At 39.2% G+C, this 19942-nt stretch overlaps 1 protein-coding gene across 5 annotated transcripts in view; it reads left to right on the top strand.

Moving 5' to 3' along the window:
• Positions 1 to 19942, top strand: part of FRY (FRY microtubule binding protein) — a 316921-nt gene that overhangs the window by 110035 nt on the left and 186944 nt on the right. For all 5 annotated transcript variants that reach the window (XM_087436226.1, XM_087436225.1, XM_014791263.2 and 2 more), the window contains exon 2: positions 9293 to 9492. In XM_087436226.1, coding sequence (XP_087292352.1) covers positions 9293 to 9492 — 200 coding nt within the window. The remainder of the gene's footprint in view (positions 1 to 9292; positions 9493 to 19942) is intronic.

The following is a 19942-nucleotide window of genomic DNA, read 5'->3' as shown; positions in this document are numbered from 1 at the left end:
TCTAATCAATGTCCCAGAATAGAGGTGCTGACTCTGTCCGTCACTAGGCCTAGCAACAGGGTTTTGTGAAAGGCAGATTTCCAGTACATAATGTGTAAAAAAAAAAAATGTTAACACAAATCTTGAGTTTACAGCTAGGAGTAAAGACAGGCTTCTCATGTGTCCACCTGTAGCGTAGGGAGTTTCCAGTCTCCGAGAGGTGAGTGGAACCGGAGAGGAAGTGGAGGTGTAACTGGAAGGGTCAGGATTATTTGTGAAGCTTTCCTCTGTAGAGAGGATAGACGATAGAATCTCACTAATTCATATTAATTCAAGGTAAGGCAAGTATTAATTATTAAGTGTTTGAATTGTGAGAGTTTTGAATAAGTGATGTTTTCATGCATTTTCAACGTAAATTTTTATACAATTATGGAATACTGGAGCTAGAAAGGACAGCCTGCCGTAGCCTCTCTAAGAATAACAGATAAAGAAACTGAAGCCCAGCTGGTGCAAGTTCCTCCCCCAAGGTCACGCAGAGCTACACCAGGTCCCTGTTCAAGGCTCTTTCTGCTTTGCCTACAAAGCATTAACTTAGCTGATGTTAATGGAGCATATCAGTTTTGCAATAGGCAAGTTAAATTAAAAACAATTTTGACTACTGGGTTAATTGGTCCCCTTTGCTTTCCTGTTTATTTACATCAGAGGTGTCAGAGTATGTTCCCCGGGCCAGCAGCATTGGCATAACCTGGGGACTGGTTAGAAATGCAAATTATCGAGCCCCACCCAAGACCCACTGTGTCAGGTAGAGCCCAGCCTTCCAGGTGAATCTGAAGTACAAAGATTCTGAGCACCACTGATTCACATTGTGAGTCAGCAAATCTTTTTCCAAGTTAACGTTAGAAAATACAAGGCCTGGGGGCCGGCCTGGTGGCCTAATGGTTAGGTTCGTGCGCTCCACTTCTGGTGGCCCGGGGTTCACAGGTTCGGATCCCAGGCGCGGACTTACGCACTGCTTATTAAAGCCATGCTGTGGCGGCGTCCCATATAAGCTAGAGGAGGATGGGCATAGATGTTAGCTCAGGGCCAGTCTTCCTCAGCAAAAAGAGGAGGATTGGCAACAGATGTTAGTTCAGGTGTAATCTTCCTCAAAAAAAAAAAAAAAATACAAGGCCTTGTCCAATTTCTCACAAATTTTGAATTAATTGATTTCAAATTAGTGAGATTTTGCTGCATCGAATAAGCCAAAAGAGGAAGAAAATAGAAAGGGGAGAAAATGAGAGAAGATGGAAGAAAGGATGGCCAGCGAGGGACACAGGAATGAGAGCAGTCTGTTCTGCTGGGGAGAAGAAGGAAGTTGAAATTCTGGATTATCCTGCCTCTAGCAGGTTATTTGATCTCCTTTTGGTGAGAAAGGACCTTGAAATGTCAATGTAACTTCATCTTCCTTTGCTCACAGATCTTGGCAGACATTCTTTCAGGCTCTGATGACAGTGCCTACTTTGAAAATCGGGAGAAAGTCCACATAATTGCATCTTAGCAGGTGACAGACATTTATAAAGGAAATCACTGAAGTGTTACTGTCATTTCTCTAAGATCAAATACTGGAAGGCAAAGGAAGAGAGAAAAGAAAACAGGGCAGTGACTTGATGCTTACTCTCTGTTTAGTGAACTACTTCACTCTCTCCGAGGTATTCAGTCTTTGGGAGACCAAAGATAAAAATGGTTTTGCGAGTCCCCGATTGAAGTAAACACAGAACATGGTACCTTCAAGTTCACTTGTTCCTTGTTAGGATAACAACCAGTTAAAGGTTATATCATCAGTATATCTGGGAAAGAATAATCTCTAGACCTTTCTAAGTTGTGTCATTAATCAGGTTTCAGATATTTTTATGGGTCTTCAATTCTTGACTCTTTTTTGTACTCCTAGCCTTTCTCAAAGCCCCTCTATTGGCAAAAAGATGCATTCGAGTTCAAGAGGGCAAACAACCTGTTAGGAGGGACCTCCATGGCTGGAGGTTATTTTAGTCTTTCTAGAAAATAACCAACTACACTATTCTATAGGAAGCCTCTTTCTCTAAATCACAACATTTATATTTTATTTCGTCATCTACTGAAGTCCCAAAACTAGCTTATACCAGGGTAAGACCTGTGGGAAAGAGGAATTATTTTATTCAGTCTTCATCATGGTTTGTTCTGAACAACAGGCTAATACGGAAAGCTCACAAGATCTGTTGTCAGACAGAAATGGATTCGGATCTCGAGTTGACCACTCTTTGTCCTTGAGCAAGTCACTTAACTTCTCTGAAGCTATATGGTCTTATCTGCAAAAGGGAAATTGTCTGGTCTTCTAGGATTATTTTTGTGGATTAAAAATATTAATTATCCTAGAGATATCTTGTGGACCCTGAAACTTGAAGGAACACAATTTGAGAACTATAGGATTAAGAGAACTAAATAGTGTAAGAGAAAGGAGGAATATATCTAATCAACAAAAATGGGAGGAACATTTCACATTATCAGAATTTTATGGAAATTAATTAAGCATAACTTAACATGTCATTGAATATATTTTTATTCCAAGGCAAAAATTATTTTGGGGGCCGGCCCCGTGGCTTAGTGGTTAAGTGCGCGCGCTCCACTACTGGCGGCCCGGGTTCGGATCCCGGGCGTGCACTGATGCACCGCTTGTCCGGCCATGCTGTGGCGGCGTCCCACATACAGCAACTAGAAGGATGTGCAACTGTGACATGCAGCTATCTACTGGGGCTTTGGAGAGAAAAAGGGAAAAAAAGGAGGAGGATTGGCAATAGATGTTAGCTCAGAGCCAGTCTTCCTGAGCAAAGAGAGAAGGATTGGCATGGATGTTAGCTCCGGGCTGATCTTCCTCATTAAAAAAAAAAATTATTTTTGAGTATTTTTACCTGGTATTCTCTTTTTGACTTACCTTTAAGTATATAAAATTATTTAGGAATCATCCATCTCTTTGTTAAGAAATGTTTTTCTGTTGCTCAAACTAATCGTTTCTTCTTATCCCAACATTTTCCATTTCTTAATAATACTCTTCAGAGGAAAATAATTCTTCCTATTATACTTGGAGTGTTTTTTTCTTTTTATCCTAATTTATTTTACATGGCTTTCAGGGTTTCTGGTCATTTTGAGTATTTGCAGTACCTTTTAAAATGCCATTTCTTAAGCACCCTCATAAATGCATTAGTGGACAATTTATTATTGTTCTATACCCAGTGTGACACGTCCTCACAGTAGCTGCGTCATCCTTGGTTTATGTTTTATGAAATGTTCCTGTAATGCCAGAAAACGCAATAAGTCTTACGGGAAAGGAGGGATTGTCGGGGGAAGCATGGTTCTAAAGAAGGAGCCCAGCTCTTAATTGCTAAAGGGGTTTGCCCTCAGAACCTGCAAAATGAATGCAGCACTGAGAACTGGCAGAAAGAATAACTTACATCCAACTATGAATAAAGAAATCTAGTAAATTTACTCCTGTGTTGAAAGATAAGGTTATGTTGAGCGCTAGAGAGTAAAGTTGTTTAAATGGGCCTCTGTTTCTAGGAGGAGTAGCTAGTTTGAACAGTTACCACATATAATCTCAGGGGCACTTCAAAAAAAAAGGAAACTATTTTTTATTTCAGATGCTTGGAGTGTGATTCCAGTAATGAAAACAACAGAAAAAGCATTGAGTGTTTTGAAAAACGGGCTGTGTGCTTGTCCGTCTCGGTAAGCTGGTGGAAAGCAGGCAAAGCTGTCCTCCTCTTCTGAGTCATGTACTTTGTGAAGGGCGGCGGAGAAGCTGTGTGTCCAATGGGCATTTTGACTCATGCCCTTTACAGGCTGGTTAAAATTCTGATTTCCAACCAGAACTGACACAGATACGGGCAGGCCAAACGGATGGATCGGAAAAGCAGATCCTGCTCAAGCCAAGTGTGTCTGGATTTTCTTAGACTCCAAGAATGTACACAGCCTTCATTGCTCTCCACAGCAGTTCCAAGCTTTGACATCTGAATGCCTTCGGGCAGATAAAGAAGAGCAAGCTCCTATATACACTCACTCTGTTTAATTTCCTGTTTTTTTTTTTTAGAATGTGTTGCAGTCTGACATATTGTGTGTGTGTGTGTGTGTGTGTGTGTATACACACACATGAAATTGCTGATTATGTGACCCCGCCTCAGTAAACTGTAAACTCAATGAGGGCAGGAACCATCTGTTCTGTTCACTGCTATCTTCCCAGTGCCTAGAATAGTACCGGAATTTATACATTCAATAAATATTGGTTGAAAGGAATGAGTGAATGATAGCCTATAATGAGCGATGGTATTAACTTCTCTGAAAATCTGACTGAGAAAACCAACTGCTTTTCTGTAACATATGTTGCCCCTTTTAACCTCTAGGGCTCTTGTATGAGGAGAATCATTATAGCATTTCCTTTCCTTTCAGTGTCATAATAAAAATGTGGCTGAACTATGAGTTGTGGGAGTGTTTGTATTGGTGCTGCAGTTAGGAGGTTAGTAATTCCTAGAAATGTTAGTAACTTAAGGAAATTGTGCTGAAGACCTTAGCCAGCTAAGAGCAGCCAGCCTGAGAATTAAAGTATTAGTCAGTGAAATAGGAAAAAAAGAGTCTTGTTCAAAAGAGCATCACTTGAGGTCAGAAATAGATCTAATAAAGAGGAAACGAATGGGACCCAGAAGCCCAAAGGAAATTAAAGAATGAACCCTGCTTGATATAAGAAATAGAGACCCAGTGAAAGAGGGAAAACACCTCCTGAAGCCATTCAGCAGAACGAAATAGAAATAGGATTTAGAATAAAAATAGTAAAACAACATCCACAAAACCCACTTAAGATAAAAGAAGGCAATGGAGAAAAATTAGGACATATTTAATCCAAGATTAAAATGTAAATGAGAAAATATAAAGAGAAAGCAAATTTCAAAAAGATTCAATAATTAGAGACTTTAATATGTGAAAGTGATGCCCTTCTCAACCCACCTCAGCTCCCCGCATACTCCCAGAAGCACAGATTTGAGTAATTTTCTAGGGAAATTGAGCTGTTGTGTGAAAATAGAAAGATGAGCTGAAGCAGGAAAGGAGAGGGGATAAGGCCAATAGATTGAAGCTAAAAAATTCATCACTTGCAAGAAATTGAAATGGGAGAAGTTTTTTAATCCAACAAATTAAATTTTTCCTTCTACATATATTTAGATGAGATATGGGGAAGATAAGATAATGATGAGCTGTCGGCGCCCTTTCGTCATAAGGGGTCCGTATTTCCAGAGGCCAGACAGTAAGAGGAAGCTGGTCCCCAGGAGCAGCTGGGTGGCAATGTCAGGCAAAGCCTGTGGAGGGCAGGGCTCAGCCTAGCCAGGTGGAGGAGGGGATAGTGACCTGGACCCTGAAGGGTGGGGGACTTGCTTGCCGGGCTGGAGAGAGAGCTGGGAAAGCACTCAACAGTAGTTGCCTAAATTTGCAGAGCAGGAAAATGGGGCCTAAGCATGGCTGTTAATGAATTGGTGGTTTGTTTGTCTGTTTCAGTCAAAAATAAATTTCAGTTAAAAAATCAGACCTGTGAAGAAATAGATTTAATTCTTGAGAGCTAAATTTTTAGGAATGGTGAGTTTACCTTGTTATACACCAAAACTTTTTTGAAATGGAAACTTTTTGGAAATTTCTTTCACTCTTTTTTCAAACTTCTCAAATACAGGACTATACATCAAACTCATTTTAACCTTTCTATGGGACTCAGGGTCATCATCATGAACATTAATTATGATAACATGCTGGATGGAGATATTGATGCCCCTAAGCCTGTGAGAATATCAGGTCCTGTGGCTCTGTACTAAATGGCTTCAGGCAACTGCATTTTTCAGTTCTGGTGGCTTTTTAGAGTTATGCCATTTTTTTTTCCTTCTTTTGCTATTAGTATTTCTGCCCTAGAAGTTACACCTTTCCTTTATAATTTTCTGTTTCCAGAGAATTGTGAATTTAGAAACTAGACAATTGATCTTAATTATGTGTAGATTAAGAGCAAGCAAGTGCTGAGGGAAGGTCTGACAATTTTTTTCTAATGGTAATGTTCTAATGTTTAGACTAATATGGACTTTGTGACTCAATTTTGACTACCAGGGAACGTATATTTCCTGGTTCTCAGTTATATTGTCACCACGTAACTGAGTTACAGAAAGGGACCATGTCGTATGTTTCTTTTTGAAAATTATTCTGACAAAAGGCCAAGATTTGTTATGAATTTATTATAGTAGGATGAAGAGGGATTACTAAAACTTGGGAGTGAGTCTAGTTCAAGGACACTTACCCCGTTCAGTTTCACTGCATATTCATCTGCTCAACTGATCTGTTTGAAACTGGAATCATGGGCACCCTCCCCTTGAATCACTTTCAGCTCTGGCACAGGGCTCCGCTGGGCTAGGACAGTTCCACCTCCCTAAGACACAGACTTTTGCACTCACAAAGATGTCTGGCTTTGAAGTTCAGGTGGATAGCATTTTTTATGATAGTAGTGAGTTGGTACTTTGGTCTTTTAAATGGAAGATTTGTCTGAGAGGCATTCTGGTATCTGGATTTCAGCTATGGGTTCGAAATGCAGCTTTGCAGGAGGACTGCCAGAGATCACTCTTATGAAAGTTCTCTCACTACAGTTATGACTTTTAGGCCCCAGAGTCTTATAATTATGGATCTGGTCTTGCAATTATGTATTACATCCACCTGATTATTGCCATCATCTAGGAATTGATTAAATCCTGTGGAAAACTAAAGATAATAAAAAGTTGTCCTCTACGTAGACTTTTTTGATTTATATTCCAGTCTCCAGTCCTATGGCATGAATGCCTTTGATACACATGAAGATATCTAGTACAGATCTTATGTCCTCTGTAGTTCAAGTGGGGAGGTTTCCTACTTCTACTAGGTGCCTGCAGGGAGAGTCAGAGGCAAAGCAGAGGAGTGGCCAGGGCTTCATTTGCATCACCTGATTTTGAATATGCCCCTGTAGAATAAATAGTACCTTTTAGTAAGCTGCTTGGAGTGCCGTTTAATTAAAGGCTCTTCATTGCAAATACCACACCCTGTTCCTTTAAAGACTCTGACTACTGATTCTTCTCGTAGAGTTCCCTCCCTATGAATCACTTCAAGACACATAGAAATAAAATAAGATGTCATTTTAGTTAGTTATTTAAGGAGATTGTTTTGAGTATTATCTGCATGAAGAACTCTGTATTAGATCTGGGAGGCTACAGTCTTGTTAGAGGATACAGTTAGAAGAGTATATGATTCAATGACAGGGCTAATCCTCAGCAAAACCATGTGACCAACTGATAATTCACTTGACAACTATCTGTTGAGTCTTCCTTGGGTGATGTAAGATGTACAAGACAAAGCAAAATGCCAAACAGTGTGAGTTGAATGTTTAATCTTGTAATAAAACTTACCAAGGAGGATTGGCCTGGTGGAGGTAGGTTTCATGGAGATAGGACTAGAAGTGGTTTTGAAAGGCCAGGAGGGTTAGGTGAGCAGAGAAAAGTGGAAAGGAGCAATAGGAGAGAAAGAAGGAAGGCATAAATGAGAATAGTGTGTTTCAGGGCCAGCCAGAGCATCAGCATGCCTTGGGCGCAGGATGGGGGCAAACTACTGAAGGTGGTCAAAACCAGGCCGTGTGTTTGAGGCTTGATGATGATAATTGAGAGCTGTTGAAAAGTTTGAGCAGAATAGTGTTATGATTAAAGCCATGCTAAAGAAAGATTAGTTTGGCCTGTGAACTGGATGAAATAAAGTCAGCAAAAGGGCTGTTACAGTAATCTAGCTGTAGGTTTCCAAAGGCCTAGACTAGGATGGAGCTAATGAGAATTGAGAGGAAATCAATAATATACAACAATTTTACTTTATGTTTATAACTGGAGAGGCCATATTCTTAAGGTTTAGTGATAGTTGAGATACAGGAAGACCCTCCAGATGTAAGGGACCCTTCAACTGTCTGGCAGGTTAAGCGAATCAGAGAGGAGCGAACATTAGGAGGGGCAGGAAAGATGAGGGAAAATCTACAACATAACATGAGGACATGTTTATAGTTCAGTAAAGTAAATAAAACTTTAGCATGGCTTCCTCAGAATTTGGCAAGGCATAGAAAGAAGGTAAGAGAAGCCTTGACTTTATTTGTAGTTTAAAAAGAGTGTTCAGCTTTCAAGGAGAACTTTATTCCTCCTTTATTATCAACGACACACCACCATTCTCTTGATATCCAAACCAGTGTCCAAACTGGAAGTCCACTTTTTTCTTTACTCTTTTCCTTAATCTCTGTATCCAGTCACCTAAAACTATGTAGTCTTCCTTTTAAAAGTCTACTTTATTATTATCCTGTCCTCAGCATTCCTGATGCCTCTCTGCTAAGCCCACTTACTCTTAATATTTCTTTCATTGGATATTGATAACTGACCATCTTAAAAATACTTAGGTGAAAGGGGTAGTCCATGTTAGCATTTTACTTGTCAAAGCATAGTAAAAAGTAGAGAGACATGAAATTTTCATTGATGAATCAATTTTTTTCTCTAACTATCTAATTAAAACAGTTGTCTGACTTTGTTGCATTCTGAATAGAGGCTACTCGCCGGGGACCCTAATAGTTGCCTCTTTTCAAGATCTAATCCAAGTAGGGAATCTGCACATCTTATAAATGACAAGGAGGGGCATCCCAGCTTGAACCAAAGGATGATGAGAGAGAAAAGTTAAACCCACACCTTGGATGGCATAGATGAGGCACTGCGTGAGCCTTTTATCTCTCCAGAGGTGCATCCCTTTCTGGAGCAAGAGCCAGCTGGGCTTCCGGAAATGGGTTCTTGGAGACTTCTGGAAAGGATGACCCCAGAGTCTTTTCCATTATTAGAGTGAAGCACAGAAGACAGAGAGCTCCTGGCCATTAGGAAAACCTAGACAAGAAATCCTTTTTTTTTCTGTATACGTTTTCTTAGTCCACTTCCCTGGAGCATAAAAAAGTCAAAAACATCTTAAGTATCATAAGATTTATCAGCTGTATTATGTACTTGCAACGTAATTTACCTAAAGCAGTGTGGTAACCAGAAGTATTTCAAGATTATCAAATATAGCATAATGCAAACATAATGTAATTAAAATAATTATATTCTGACACCATTCCTAAAGCATAAGGCTAGGTTATGATATTAAGTGTTAGCATTCTTGATATGATTCATATCCATATATTTATGGTTTAACACAGCCAATCTGAATATTTATGACATTATTTTCAGCCAGTAAGAATATCCATTCTATTTTTCAGCTTCTCCAGTTGGCAACGGTTATATCAAGCCTCCGGTTCCACCTGTTTCTGGCACACAACGGGAGAAAGGGCCGCCAACCATGTTACCCATCAATGTGGACCCAGACAGCAAACCAGGAGAATATGTCCTCAAGAGTTTATTTGTCAACTTCACCACTCAGGCTGAGCGCAAGATTCGCATCATTATGGCAGAACCCCTGGTGAGTATGCGCCATGAAGTCCACTTCTTTTTAAATTCATCTTTACACTGAATATAGTAGACTTTACAGCTCTAAGAAAGGATAAATTGCTTTTCCCCTAATTTCTAAACGTTTTTTTTTCATACCTTAGATAATTTTTTAAAGATTATAGTTAAGTGTCCTGATTTAAGAAGAAAAAATTGAAGACTGAGGACTTGAAGACAATCCTCAGCAAATACAATTCAGTAGCACGCTTCACTACTACATTTAGGACTAATAAGCATAATTTAGCAATAAGAAGGATTAATCATTGAAAAACTGTGTTCAGAGTCTCGCTATGTATATATACTTTGGTCAAAATCTTTTGTCCTATTTTTAAAGTAAATTAGAGGGCTGGCCCTGTGGCTTAGCAGTTAAGTGCGCACTCCGCTACTGGCGGCCTGGGTTCGGATCCCGGGTGCGCGGGCGCGCACCAATGCACCACTTCTCCGGCCGTGCTGAGGCCATGTCCCACATACAGCAACTAGAATGATGTGCAACTATGACATACAGCTATCTACTGGGGCTTTGGGGGAAAAATAAATAAATAAATAAAGTAAATTAGAAAAAACAATTATTGTTCTTCAGGTGGCTTCCTGGACTCCCAGTTTGAGAACATGAGGTCTAAGTGACATATTGTCCGAGGAAGTTTTCTGGTGAATCGTTCAGAAATGCCACGTTGATTTCTAAAACTGGAAGAGAGGGAATTCTTGACTCACTCACCTGTAGGTCCCTTATTAGACAGATAATGCCTTTGGACATTGGTATCTTTCTTTGCAGATGATTCTGCTACAAAATAAGGCGGATTTCAGTTAATTGCCTAACAAGGTCTTTAAAGACAGAGGGCTGAATCTCAAAGGGACTGTTCAGGAAGGGAGAAAATCCACTTGGTAGGTTCAGATTACTTGTTTTCTGACCTTGGCGGGGCCACACACAATAAGAGAAAAAGAAAGGAATTCAGAGTGACGCAGCTCTGTCTATGAAGCAGGGCCTTGTCCCTCCCGTGAGGGTACTGGGGCACGAGAAGACAGTCTGAGGTTTGCTTTACGGCATCAGAGCTTAAATAATTAAATGTAATGTTATTGAGCCTATAACACAAGTCTCAAAATATGTAACAGATGATGCTCAACATCATCTGTTAAAAATGACCTTTATAAGAATCACAACTTAAGGTTTGGGAATCAAAATTCAAGAATATTTGTTAAGTGTGTGGTTACCTGAAAGTTACAAACTTTGCATTTTAACGTTTGTATTAGATCAATGGAGATTATCTTTGTGAATTCTAATTTATTATTATGGAAATGTTTCTTGGTTTTGCAATTTAACACAAAATGTTTAATGATTTAAACATTTAAATTAAACTCGAGTACAGTACACTCATATTTTTATGTTACTACTACACTTATTACTAATAATAGCAGATCATTCTGGAGTAGTTACTATGTGCCAGGTACTGTGCTTAATTTATTATCCCCTTTAATCTTCACAGTGACCTGAGGTTGTAGTATTTATATCCCCGTTTACAGATGGGAAAATTTGGCACAGAAAGGGTAAAGTCATTGCCCAGGGTCACCCAGTATTGGTTTGAATTCAAGCTGGGTGACTTCAGAGCCCACCTCTGAACCACTCTACACTCTATTGCTAGTCTTTGCGAGATCATCTTCATGTAAAGATACTTTCTTTAACTTCTTAAAACAAACAACATAGGGCTCTCCTATAACTCAAGTCAGCTCAAAATCATGTACCCACATACCCATTGCCTAGAACAGTGCTGATCTTCTGAGCTCCTTGAGACATGCTGGGATGGCCCAGACTCCATCTCCCTGGTGGAGGGTGGGAAGCCGCCTGGGTTCCAGAGGGCATGGGGGAGTTTAAGGAAGAGAGAGTGGTAAAGCATGTCAAAGACAAAACTGAAACAGTTTACTAACGAGTTTGACATCTGTTATTCAACAGAAAACAGTCCATGGATTGGGGAAGTACAGGCCTCACAAGCAGTGGAGCACTGTTCCCAGGGGTTTGGGGGCAAGAGCCAGTTTTATAGAGCCTTAGAAGAGGCAAGGCAGAAACGGCACGAATGCTCCGGGGTCAGGGATTTCCTTATGAAGCTAGCAGGTTCTGTTTTCTAGGGTAAGGGAGGCTACCTAAAGCTGAGTTGGAGGATTGTGGTTGGTGTATGGGAGGGTTCTTTGACAGATGTTTCCCATAAGTGCAGGCTGACTTAGATGTAGGTTTGTGACGAGGGCCGGGTCCCTGGGGCAGCCTTCATTTTGTGGGTCCCGATAATATGAATTAACTTTGTCGGGCACAATGAAGAATCATTTCACTCCTGTACTGTAGAAAAGTGCAAAAATGGCAGGTCAGGGCTCTCTGAAACTGTGTATCATGGTGAATTTTTCCGAGGAACTGGGAAGTTGTACAAAAGTTGAAAGAGATGCTTAGAAGGCTAGGCCCTGACACCTTTTGTGCCATCCCTGCTTCCAAAATAATAGTTTGAATACTGTTATTTAAGAATTTATGAAGTAAAATAGTTTGGGTTTAACTTTTTTATCTTTATTCAGCTTGGAATTCATTTGGTAGCATTTTTCTTCCTGGAGTAAGCATTGTGTCTGAAAAACTAACGTGTGCCATGGCATTCTTTTAATTAGAGGTGGAGAGTTTGTTCCTTTCTGTGAGACTTAAATGTCCCCAAACAAGAAAAACTGCAAAGAAAATGTATAAGTCCTCTTCATCAGCAAATTTTCATTGTGTGCCTAGGGTGAGAGTCTGCAAGATGCTGATGGCCAAGTAGAAAGACATTATGTTTTTAGCTGAAGAAATGTATTCAATCAGTTTTTAGTATTGTTGCTTTTTATAAAAAGAGACTATTTATTCCCTTGTATTATTTGGCAGAGATGTAAGCTTCCAGGCTATCTCCATTTCTTGTCTGCTCAAAAATGCTTGGTAATTTTTTGGCAGAGCTGTAAGCTTCCGGGCTATATCTGTTTCTTGTCTGCTCAAAAATGCTTGGTAATTTTTTGTCCTTAAATTTGCTTACTTCTGGGACAATAAATGTGAGTAGACTCTGTAGCTTGTTACCTGATTCTAAAATTGCAAATGTGCATTTGGTGTTTTGTTCTGTAGCCATAACAAGAGGTATTATTTCTGACATATGTATAGTACTTTAAAGGGAATTCCAATAAATGTCCCTTACTATTTCTCTTGCTGAGTCAGCTTCGTTTAGAAAGATATTGAATCCTTTAAAAGCCTGAACTTAAATTAACGTGGGTTTGTATCAAATCACAAACTTGTATTCTGTTGTCTTTAATATAATTAAAACTTGTATGGGAGTGGCAAGAGGAGTTTTCAAAAATTTGGAAGTATCAATTTATTATTTATGGAGCTACTCAAGAATCTGTATTTTTCAGTTTTATTTTTAAATAAATCCTTCAGAATTCTACCCCAGTTAAACAGGCTATGTAGGATCAATTATGTATAAAACACTAAATTTAAAGTTTTACTTATAATTTCCAATATCTAAATAGCTAACTTTAATGAAAAAAAAAAACAGGAAACAAAAATGTTCTACCAAAATCAAATTTTAGATTTTTTTCTTTGTAAAAATCTTTCACTTGTTCAGCAGGATTGTTCTTTGTACCCAAAAGATGCTCAAGTCATATTTATTAATATTTATCTATGTCAATAATTTTGTTCTATTTTTGTTGCTTCAAGGGGACATTTGATAGCATTTGCTCTTGTCCAGTCTTGCCGTTATTTTGCCTTTCCCCAGCAAAGTGTTTTTAAAAAGCTAAATTGGGTCATCTGTGTCTTTCTTACATTTTTACTTTAAAGCCGAAAAAGTACAGAAAATAATATAATGGATGCTTTTCCTTCTTGCCTCCAACTCCTTCCCTCTGGTTTAAATTTTCTTCTTCCTAAAGTATATATTTTTTTGTAGTTCTTTATGTATGAGTGAGTGGATGGTAAATCACTCAATCCTACTCATGTAAGATCTTTATTTCTTTCTCAATTATCAGTGATAGTTCAGCTGGAATAGAATTCTAGGTTGACATTTTTTTTCCCTCAATACTTCTGACAATATATGTCACTCTGTTGCCTCTGTCATTGCTGTTGAAAAGTCTTTGGTTGATTTGTTATTCCTTTGTGGATTATTTATTTTTTACCCTGTTTGCTTCTATGGTTTTTCTCTTTGTCTTCGGTGTTCTGCAGTTTCACATCATTGTGTTTGGGTGTGGATTTATTTGTATTTTTCTGTTTGAGACTCTCATGCTTCCAGAATTGAGAGTTTATGTCTTTCATCAGTTCTGGAAAGTATTTAGCTGTTAATTATTTGAAAATTGGCATTCCTTCACTTACCCTGCTCTCTCTTTCTGGCACTCCTATTAGATGTATATTGGACCTTCCTGTGCTATATTGCATCTTTTTACTCTTCTTTTATTATTTTTACCTCTTTTTCTCTCTCAACTGCGTTCTGAATAATAGTCTCAGGTCTATCTTCAATTGCTTAATAATTCTTTTGGGCTATGTCTGATCTGTTGTTTAACCTGCCCATCGAGAATTATAATTTTGATGACTATATTTTTTATTTCTAGAAGTGCTATTTGGTTCTCTTTTAAAATCTGTTTAGGTGGGCTTTTTTAGGTTTGTTTTATTCCTTTCTTAACTTTACAATTTTTATTTTCTGTCTTCAATCACCTTGAACATACATTTTTTATGTTCTTTTTTAGATTATTGTTCTATTATATCAATATTTGGGGGCCTATACTTCTTTTTATTGTGTTTGATAACTCTTGCCTATGGTGAATTGTTTGTTTAGGTACTTTGAAATTTTTCTTTGTGTATTCTTTAATGAGGCTTGTTTTTCTGTGAATCTTCTTGCAGGCATGATTGTGGGAGTGTTCCTCCAACATGGTTTTGCTTGTGCTCCTTTCTGTTGCCCCAGAATTATCACTGTCTGAGGCCAAATATTATGTTAATTTCTTAGTTTGGGAGTTTCTGCACCTAGAAGGTGGTATAAATGTAAACTCCAAACTCACATAAGACTTAAGCCTGTGGTTTCAAATTCTTGAGGAGGATTTTGTTGTTGTTTTTACCTAAAACCCAAGCAGAGACCACTGGAATATCTTTTCATCTTCCTGTGCCAGTGGATAGATTTTGCCCTAGTCCATTGTTTTATTGTTTAGGACCAGCCTTTATATAAGCATCTTATTTCCAATGTCCCACCTCTCAAGACTCACAGCTTTGTTTCCTGTCCCCAAGTGGACAACAAAAAAAGCCTCTAGGATAATGAACCAATAGTTTTCCCCCTATGCAGCCAGTATGTCACCTCATATCTTCCTGTTTTTCACTTCCCTTTTCCTTTCTTGTGAGCTCATTTCTGTATTTTTAAGAAATCTTATATCCTATTCAGCATTTCCAAGTCTTTATAGCATGTGAGATTTGGGGTTTTCTTAGTCCATAATCCTGCCAAAGTCTTCTGCAGAATTTTTAGTTTGCTTCTCATGCACTGAGGCTCACTCTGTGAGGCTTATGTGCAGGCAGAAGTTCCCATGGCAGGATAGGGTGTTCCCAAAGTGGATAAGAGGAAGAGTGAGGGGGTTATCATCAATTCTTCCTCTTCTGATTCTGTCTGATGAATCTTCCCTAAATATAACTGTGAACATCTCGTTCCCTTGTTCAAAACCTTCATTTCACACCCTTTCACTCTTTGACTTGGCTAAAACCTATCTTACTTCCCCCATGAACCTTTATGAACCCATGTTTCAATTCTCTGCTTGCCTGCCACCATGCATACTGCCCCCTTTTCTTGGAATGCCACTCATCTCTTCATCCTGTGTATCTTTCAAGGACCAATTCAATACCTCATCATCTAAAAAGTTTTACTTGGTTTCTTCCCTGCTGACTCCATACAATCATGCACATGTGGACACACACACCTGTAAATCTCTGCTTTATCTGAACCAGCCTATGATTTTCTCAAGCAAACTATACTGTCTTCATTGAATTGGAGTATTAGAGTAGACTAGAATAGAAAATATCAGAGTACATTATAGATTTTAAGGATAAATGTTTTGTTTTATGAAACTTTTAGTTGTGTATATGCATTCCAGACCACAGTGTAAAATGTGTATTTTTATGGTGAGTTGGGGGTAGGGGGGCCACAGATATTTTTTAAAGTTGAAGAAACAACTATACTAGTCTGTAAATTCCTTAGAAGCAGTTTCTGTATCTGATTCATCTTGACACACACACACACAAACACACACCCCATGTCCCCATGTCTAAGACACTGCTTATGTAAATTTTTTTGAATGAGTGAATGAGTGAGTATATGAATGAATGGATAGATAGATGAATGGATGAGAGAAACATTAATATAGTAGCTTAAAAGGAATGTCTCCGTAGGAACCTGTGTGTTTCCGAGGGTCATCTTGCCAACCTTCAAACTGATAATAAGGATTTTGTTCTGTGCTTTGTACTGCTCAGCAGATGAATGCCCTACAATCTGCTGAGTACAAGAGACATTGATTCTTAGCCCTCTGCCTTGGGGCATCTAAGGATACCTCATTATTCATTGATATAGTCACCTGCTCCCCCCTTCGCCCTAGCAATATGTGAGGAGGAGAGTCAGGTTGACTCTTAGCAGTTGGGCACAGTCTCAGATACGCTCTCATTATCTATGAATCTCTCCATTTATATAGCATCTGTCACTGTAGTCACAGGCAATTACCTTCTCAATAAACTCTTTTCCAAAAATAAGATTCTCCAGCTTTTCAAAATTCAAGAGCTCCCCTAATCTTGACTTTGTAGATTTAATGGACAAGAAAAGATAAAGCTAAAGAAAAAACAACTTTTTTGTGTGTGTGTGGTGAGGAAGATTAGCCCTGAGCTAGCATCCATTGCCAATCTTCCCCTGTTTGCTGAGGAAGACGGGCCCTGAGCTAACATCCTTGCCCATCTTCCTCCATTTTACATGTGGGATGCCACCACAGCATGGCTTGATGAGTGGTGCGTAGGTCTGCACCCGGGATCCAAACCTGTGAAGCCTGGGCCACCAAAGCGAAGTGCGTGAACCCAGCCCCTAGGCCACCAGGCCGGCCCTGACAAAACAACTTTTCATTCAGCCTGATCTGGATTTGAATTCTGATTCCACCTCTTTAGTGTTGAGTGGCCTTGGGCCAGCCAGTCAATCTCTTTTTTTTCTCATTTGCAAAATTGGAGTAGTAGAACCTAGCTCACACAGTGGTTGAGAGGATTAGAGGTAATGTGTGGAGCACTTGATATAATCCTTAGTGCCTCCTAAGTATTTAGCCGTCATCATCATCATCATCCTCATTGTCACCAAGGAACTAGTATCAACTTACCAAATCTTCTGGTAGATTTCTTTGGAGGTCAGCCTGGTGCTTCTTCTCTTTGTGTAAATGCCAAAGGAATGGAGGCTTGAACAGGGCAGTTGGATGCCTGCTGTCACCGTTCACTGTTACTGTCAGATGGTTATCCTGAACTCTGCCATGGCAATGAGAGAGGCACAGCCAAAGCTGGGTTAAGCAGGCCCAGTCTGGATCCTTTAGGGACTACAGTCTGAAATGACAGAGGCAAACAAATAAAAGTATACAAAGGAAGACAGCACCCCCTCTATCTCACTGTATCTCCAGCAAAATACTTGAGGCTTACCCAGGTATAAATTGTGAGAACCTAAGAAATGAAACCAGGGATTTGAAGTGAGTCCACCTAGAATGGTTTTCAAAGGCTTTTCAAGAGGAAATTTCACAGGTTCTTCAGGGTACGGATCTCAGAGACATGTAAAAACATCATCGTGCCAGGTTATGCTGAGAAGCCAGTGGCCCAAAATGTGAAAGTCTGGGTTATTCAACTAAATAAAGCAAGTTCAGAGAATTTCAAGAATTTTCTTTTTTTTTTCACTCATATGTTTACATTTATTGAAAACCTCGGGGAGGAGAAATATCTAATTTTCTTACAGTTAATCATCAAATCAAATTGAGTTTTCTTTTTTCCCCTGCTTTATTGAGATATAATTGATATATAACACTGTATTAGTTTTAGGTGTACAACATAATGATTTGATATACGTGTATATTGCAAAATGATCACCACAATAAGTTTAGTTAACACCCATCACCTCACATAGTTACAAATTTTTTTTCCTGTGATGAGAACTTTTAAGATATACTCTCGTAGCAACTTTTAGATATACAATACAGTATTATTAACTACAGTAACCATACTGTACATGACATCCCCAGAACTTATCTTATAACTGGAAATAACTTCTCAGGATGCCTCTTTTGTCCACCCTCTTTTCTATAATTTGGCCAATACACAAAGAACCTGGTTTTTCATTATAGCTGTGCCACTAGACTGTGCTTCTGACAAAGTCACTTATGTATGATCCATCATTGTTTTCTCGTCTATGAAATGTTAAATCAGGTGCAGTTTTAGCTCTAATTAATGTACATAGCAGATGAAATATAAACACTAACTCTCCACATCTCTGAGTGTATAAATCACGTCTCAGTGAACCCACCCTAGTTTGAGCTTCCATTGTCCCTGCTAGCAACTGCAATAGAAGCTAGTCGGTTATTGGGCCAGGGATTTCATCTGGATCTACGTCTGTCAGCCTAAAATGTCAACAGGAAGAGGAAGAAATTCTAGGTCACTTAAGAGTTACATGGAAAGCAATTAATTTATTCTTTTTCGACTGTGATTGAAACCTGGAAAAAGGAAAAAAATCAACATAACTTCAAAAGAAGAAAACACTTAACTTTCAACTTGTCATTTAGCAGAGACTATGACTGAGCAAGAGAGCAGTGCTCTCCTTCCTCTAATGTTCTCGTATTTAAAAACACTTTTATGATGAAAAGTGACTTGAAAATGGGAGAGTTTTATTATTGGCATTGCTTGAGCCTTGATAGCTCCTGCTTACAAAACAGTTAATAGGCGAGATATAGGCAGGATCTTTCAGATATTACCCCTGCGTTGAGCTTGGAGCACGGGGGCGGTGATAGACACTTACGCATAAAGATGCTAACTGTTATGCTGGAATGGAGACTTGACAATAACATAACATGATCTAGCTGGTTTGCTAACAGAAAAGAAACAATTAAGGGAATTTCTGTTTTAATATAAGGCTAAAAGTAAATTAGAAGGAACACAAAATATTTTCTTGGTGTGCAAGTCTTTGAAGAATCCAGGATACCAATCTCTATTGCACCACACACCATGAATCTGTAATGAAATGTGTCATGCCTTAAGACCAAGCCTGTACGAGCATCAGGCATGGCCAGCTGGCACAGACACTGAAAGGCCAAGTAATTAGCTAATGACAACATTACTGCACGCTAATGTTGTTCTAGGTTCAGGCAGTAATGTCACTTGACAAACCTTTGTTCCTTGGCCCTGTGTCTCAGGCTTCCTGCTCCCCCTGGGTGCTGATGTCACAGGGCTGGCACCAGGATGGCTCTCCAGTTAACCCTGAAGTTGAGCAGGACACTGTGCTATAATAATGACACTGGTGGCGCCCTACCACCAAACTATATATGATGAGCTGTTCTAGTGGTTTTAATGAATTTAATTGTGTCTGTAAGTAAGCAAAGCCTTTGGCAAGTGAAATACACACTCACCCCAGCTTCCTCTGCTGAGCGGTAATAGACTAAGGTGAGGATACAGTCAATTCATAGTTATAAAGGAGCTTTTTCTCACCTCTGGCCCATATAGAGATGTGAATATTCAGCCATAGTCTTGTGTTTCACCTCTTCAGGTACCTGAGTTGTCTGCAGACTTCTAGATATTGGAAAATATCAGATCTTTTCATCAGGAATCTTTAATATTTAAGGAATTTGTGAATTAGGAAATCCTGCTGCACTAATTGAAGGACAGAATTACTGCCTCTAATTAAGTTTATATCTTTGTATGGTGGATCTTCATAAAGCCTATTTTAGTCTTGCTCATAGCCTGATAGCCATTCACTAACCTCAACCATGTAATATTTTATTATGCCCAAATTTGCAAGTTGCTGGTTTTTCCGCGCTGTTGTATATGCCAGTCTCCCTATCCTAACCAAATGTTACATGTCTGTTGACTAAGGATGTGTAAATAGAAGAAACACCAGTTTTAATGTCTCTCTGCACTGTGGGTTCAAGTCAGCTTTACAGAAGGACAACCTGCTAGTCTTTTTGGCCAAACTTCTCTTTAAGTAGAGGCTCCTAGTGCTTCAACAAACCTAGTAAGGGAAATATAAAGAGAATAAAAATAATTTCTAGATTTAGTTCCCTATTGAGTGTAGTGATAGAATCAAAGTAATGGGGCCGGCCCCGTGGCTTAGCAGTTAAGTGGGTGTGCTCCGCTGCTGGCGGCCCGGGTTCGGATCCCGGGCGCACACCGATGCACTGCTTCTCAGGCCATGCTGAGGCCACGT

The sequence above is a fragment of the Ceratotherium simum genome, chromosome 10, assembly GCF_057802395.1.
Source record: "Ceratotherium simum simum isolate JZ-2026a chromosome 10, ASM5780239v1, whole genome shotgun sequence".
Lineage (NCBI taxonomy): Eukaryota > Metazoa > Chordata > Mammalia > Perissodactyla > Rhinocerotidae > Ceratotherium > Ceratotherium simum.
Note: the sequence above shows the minus strand (reverse complement) of the source record. Positions and strands in the feature narration are given on the sequence as shown.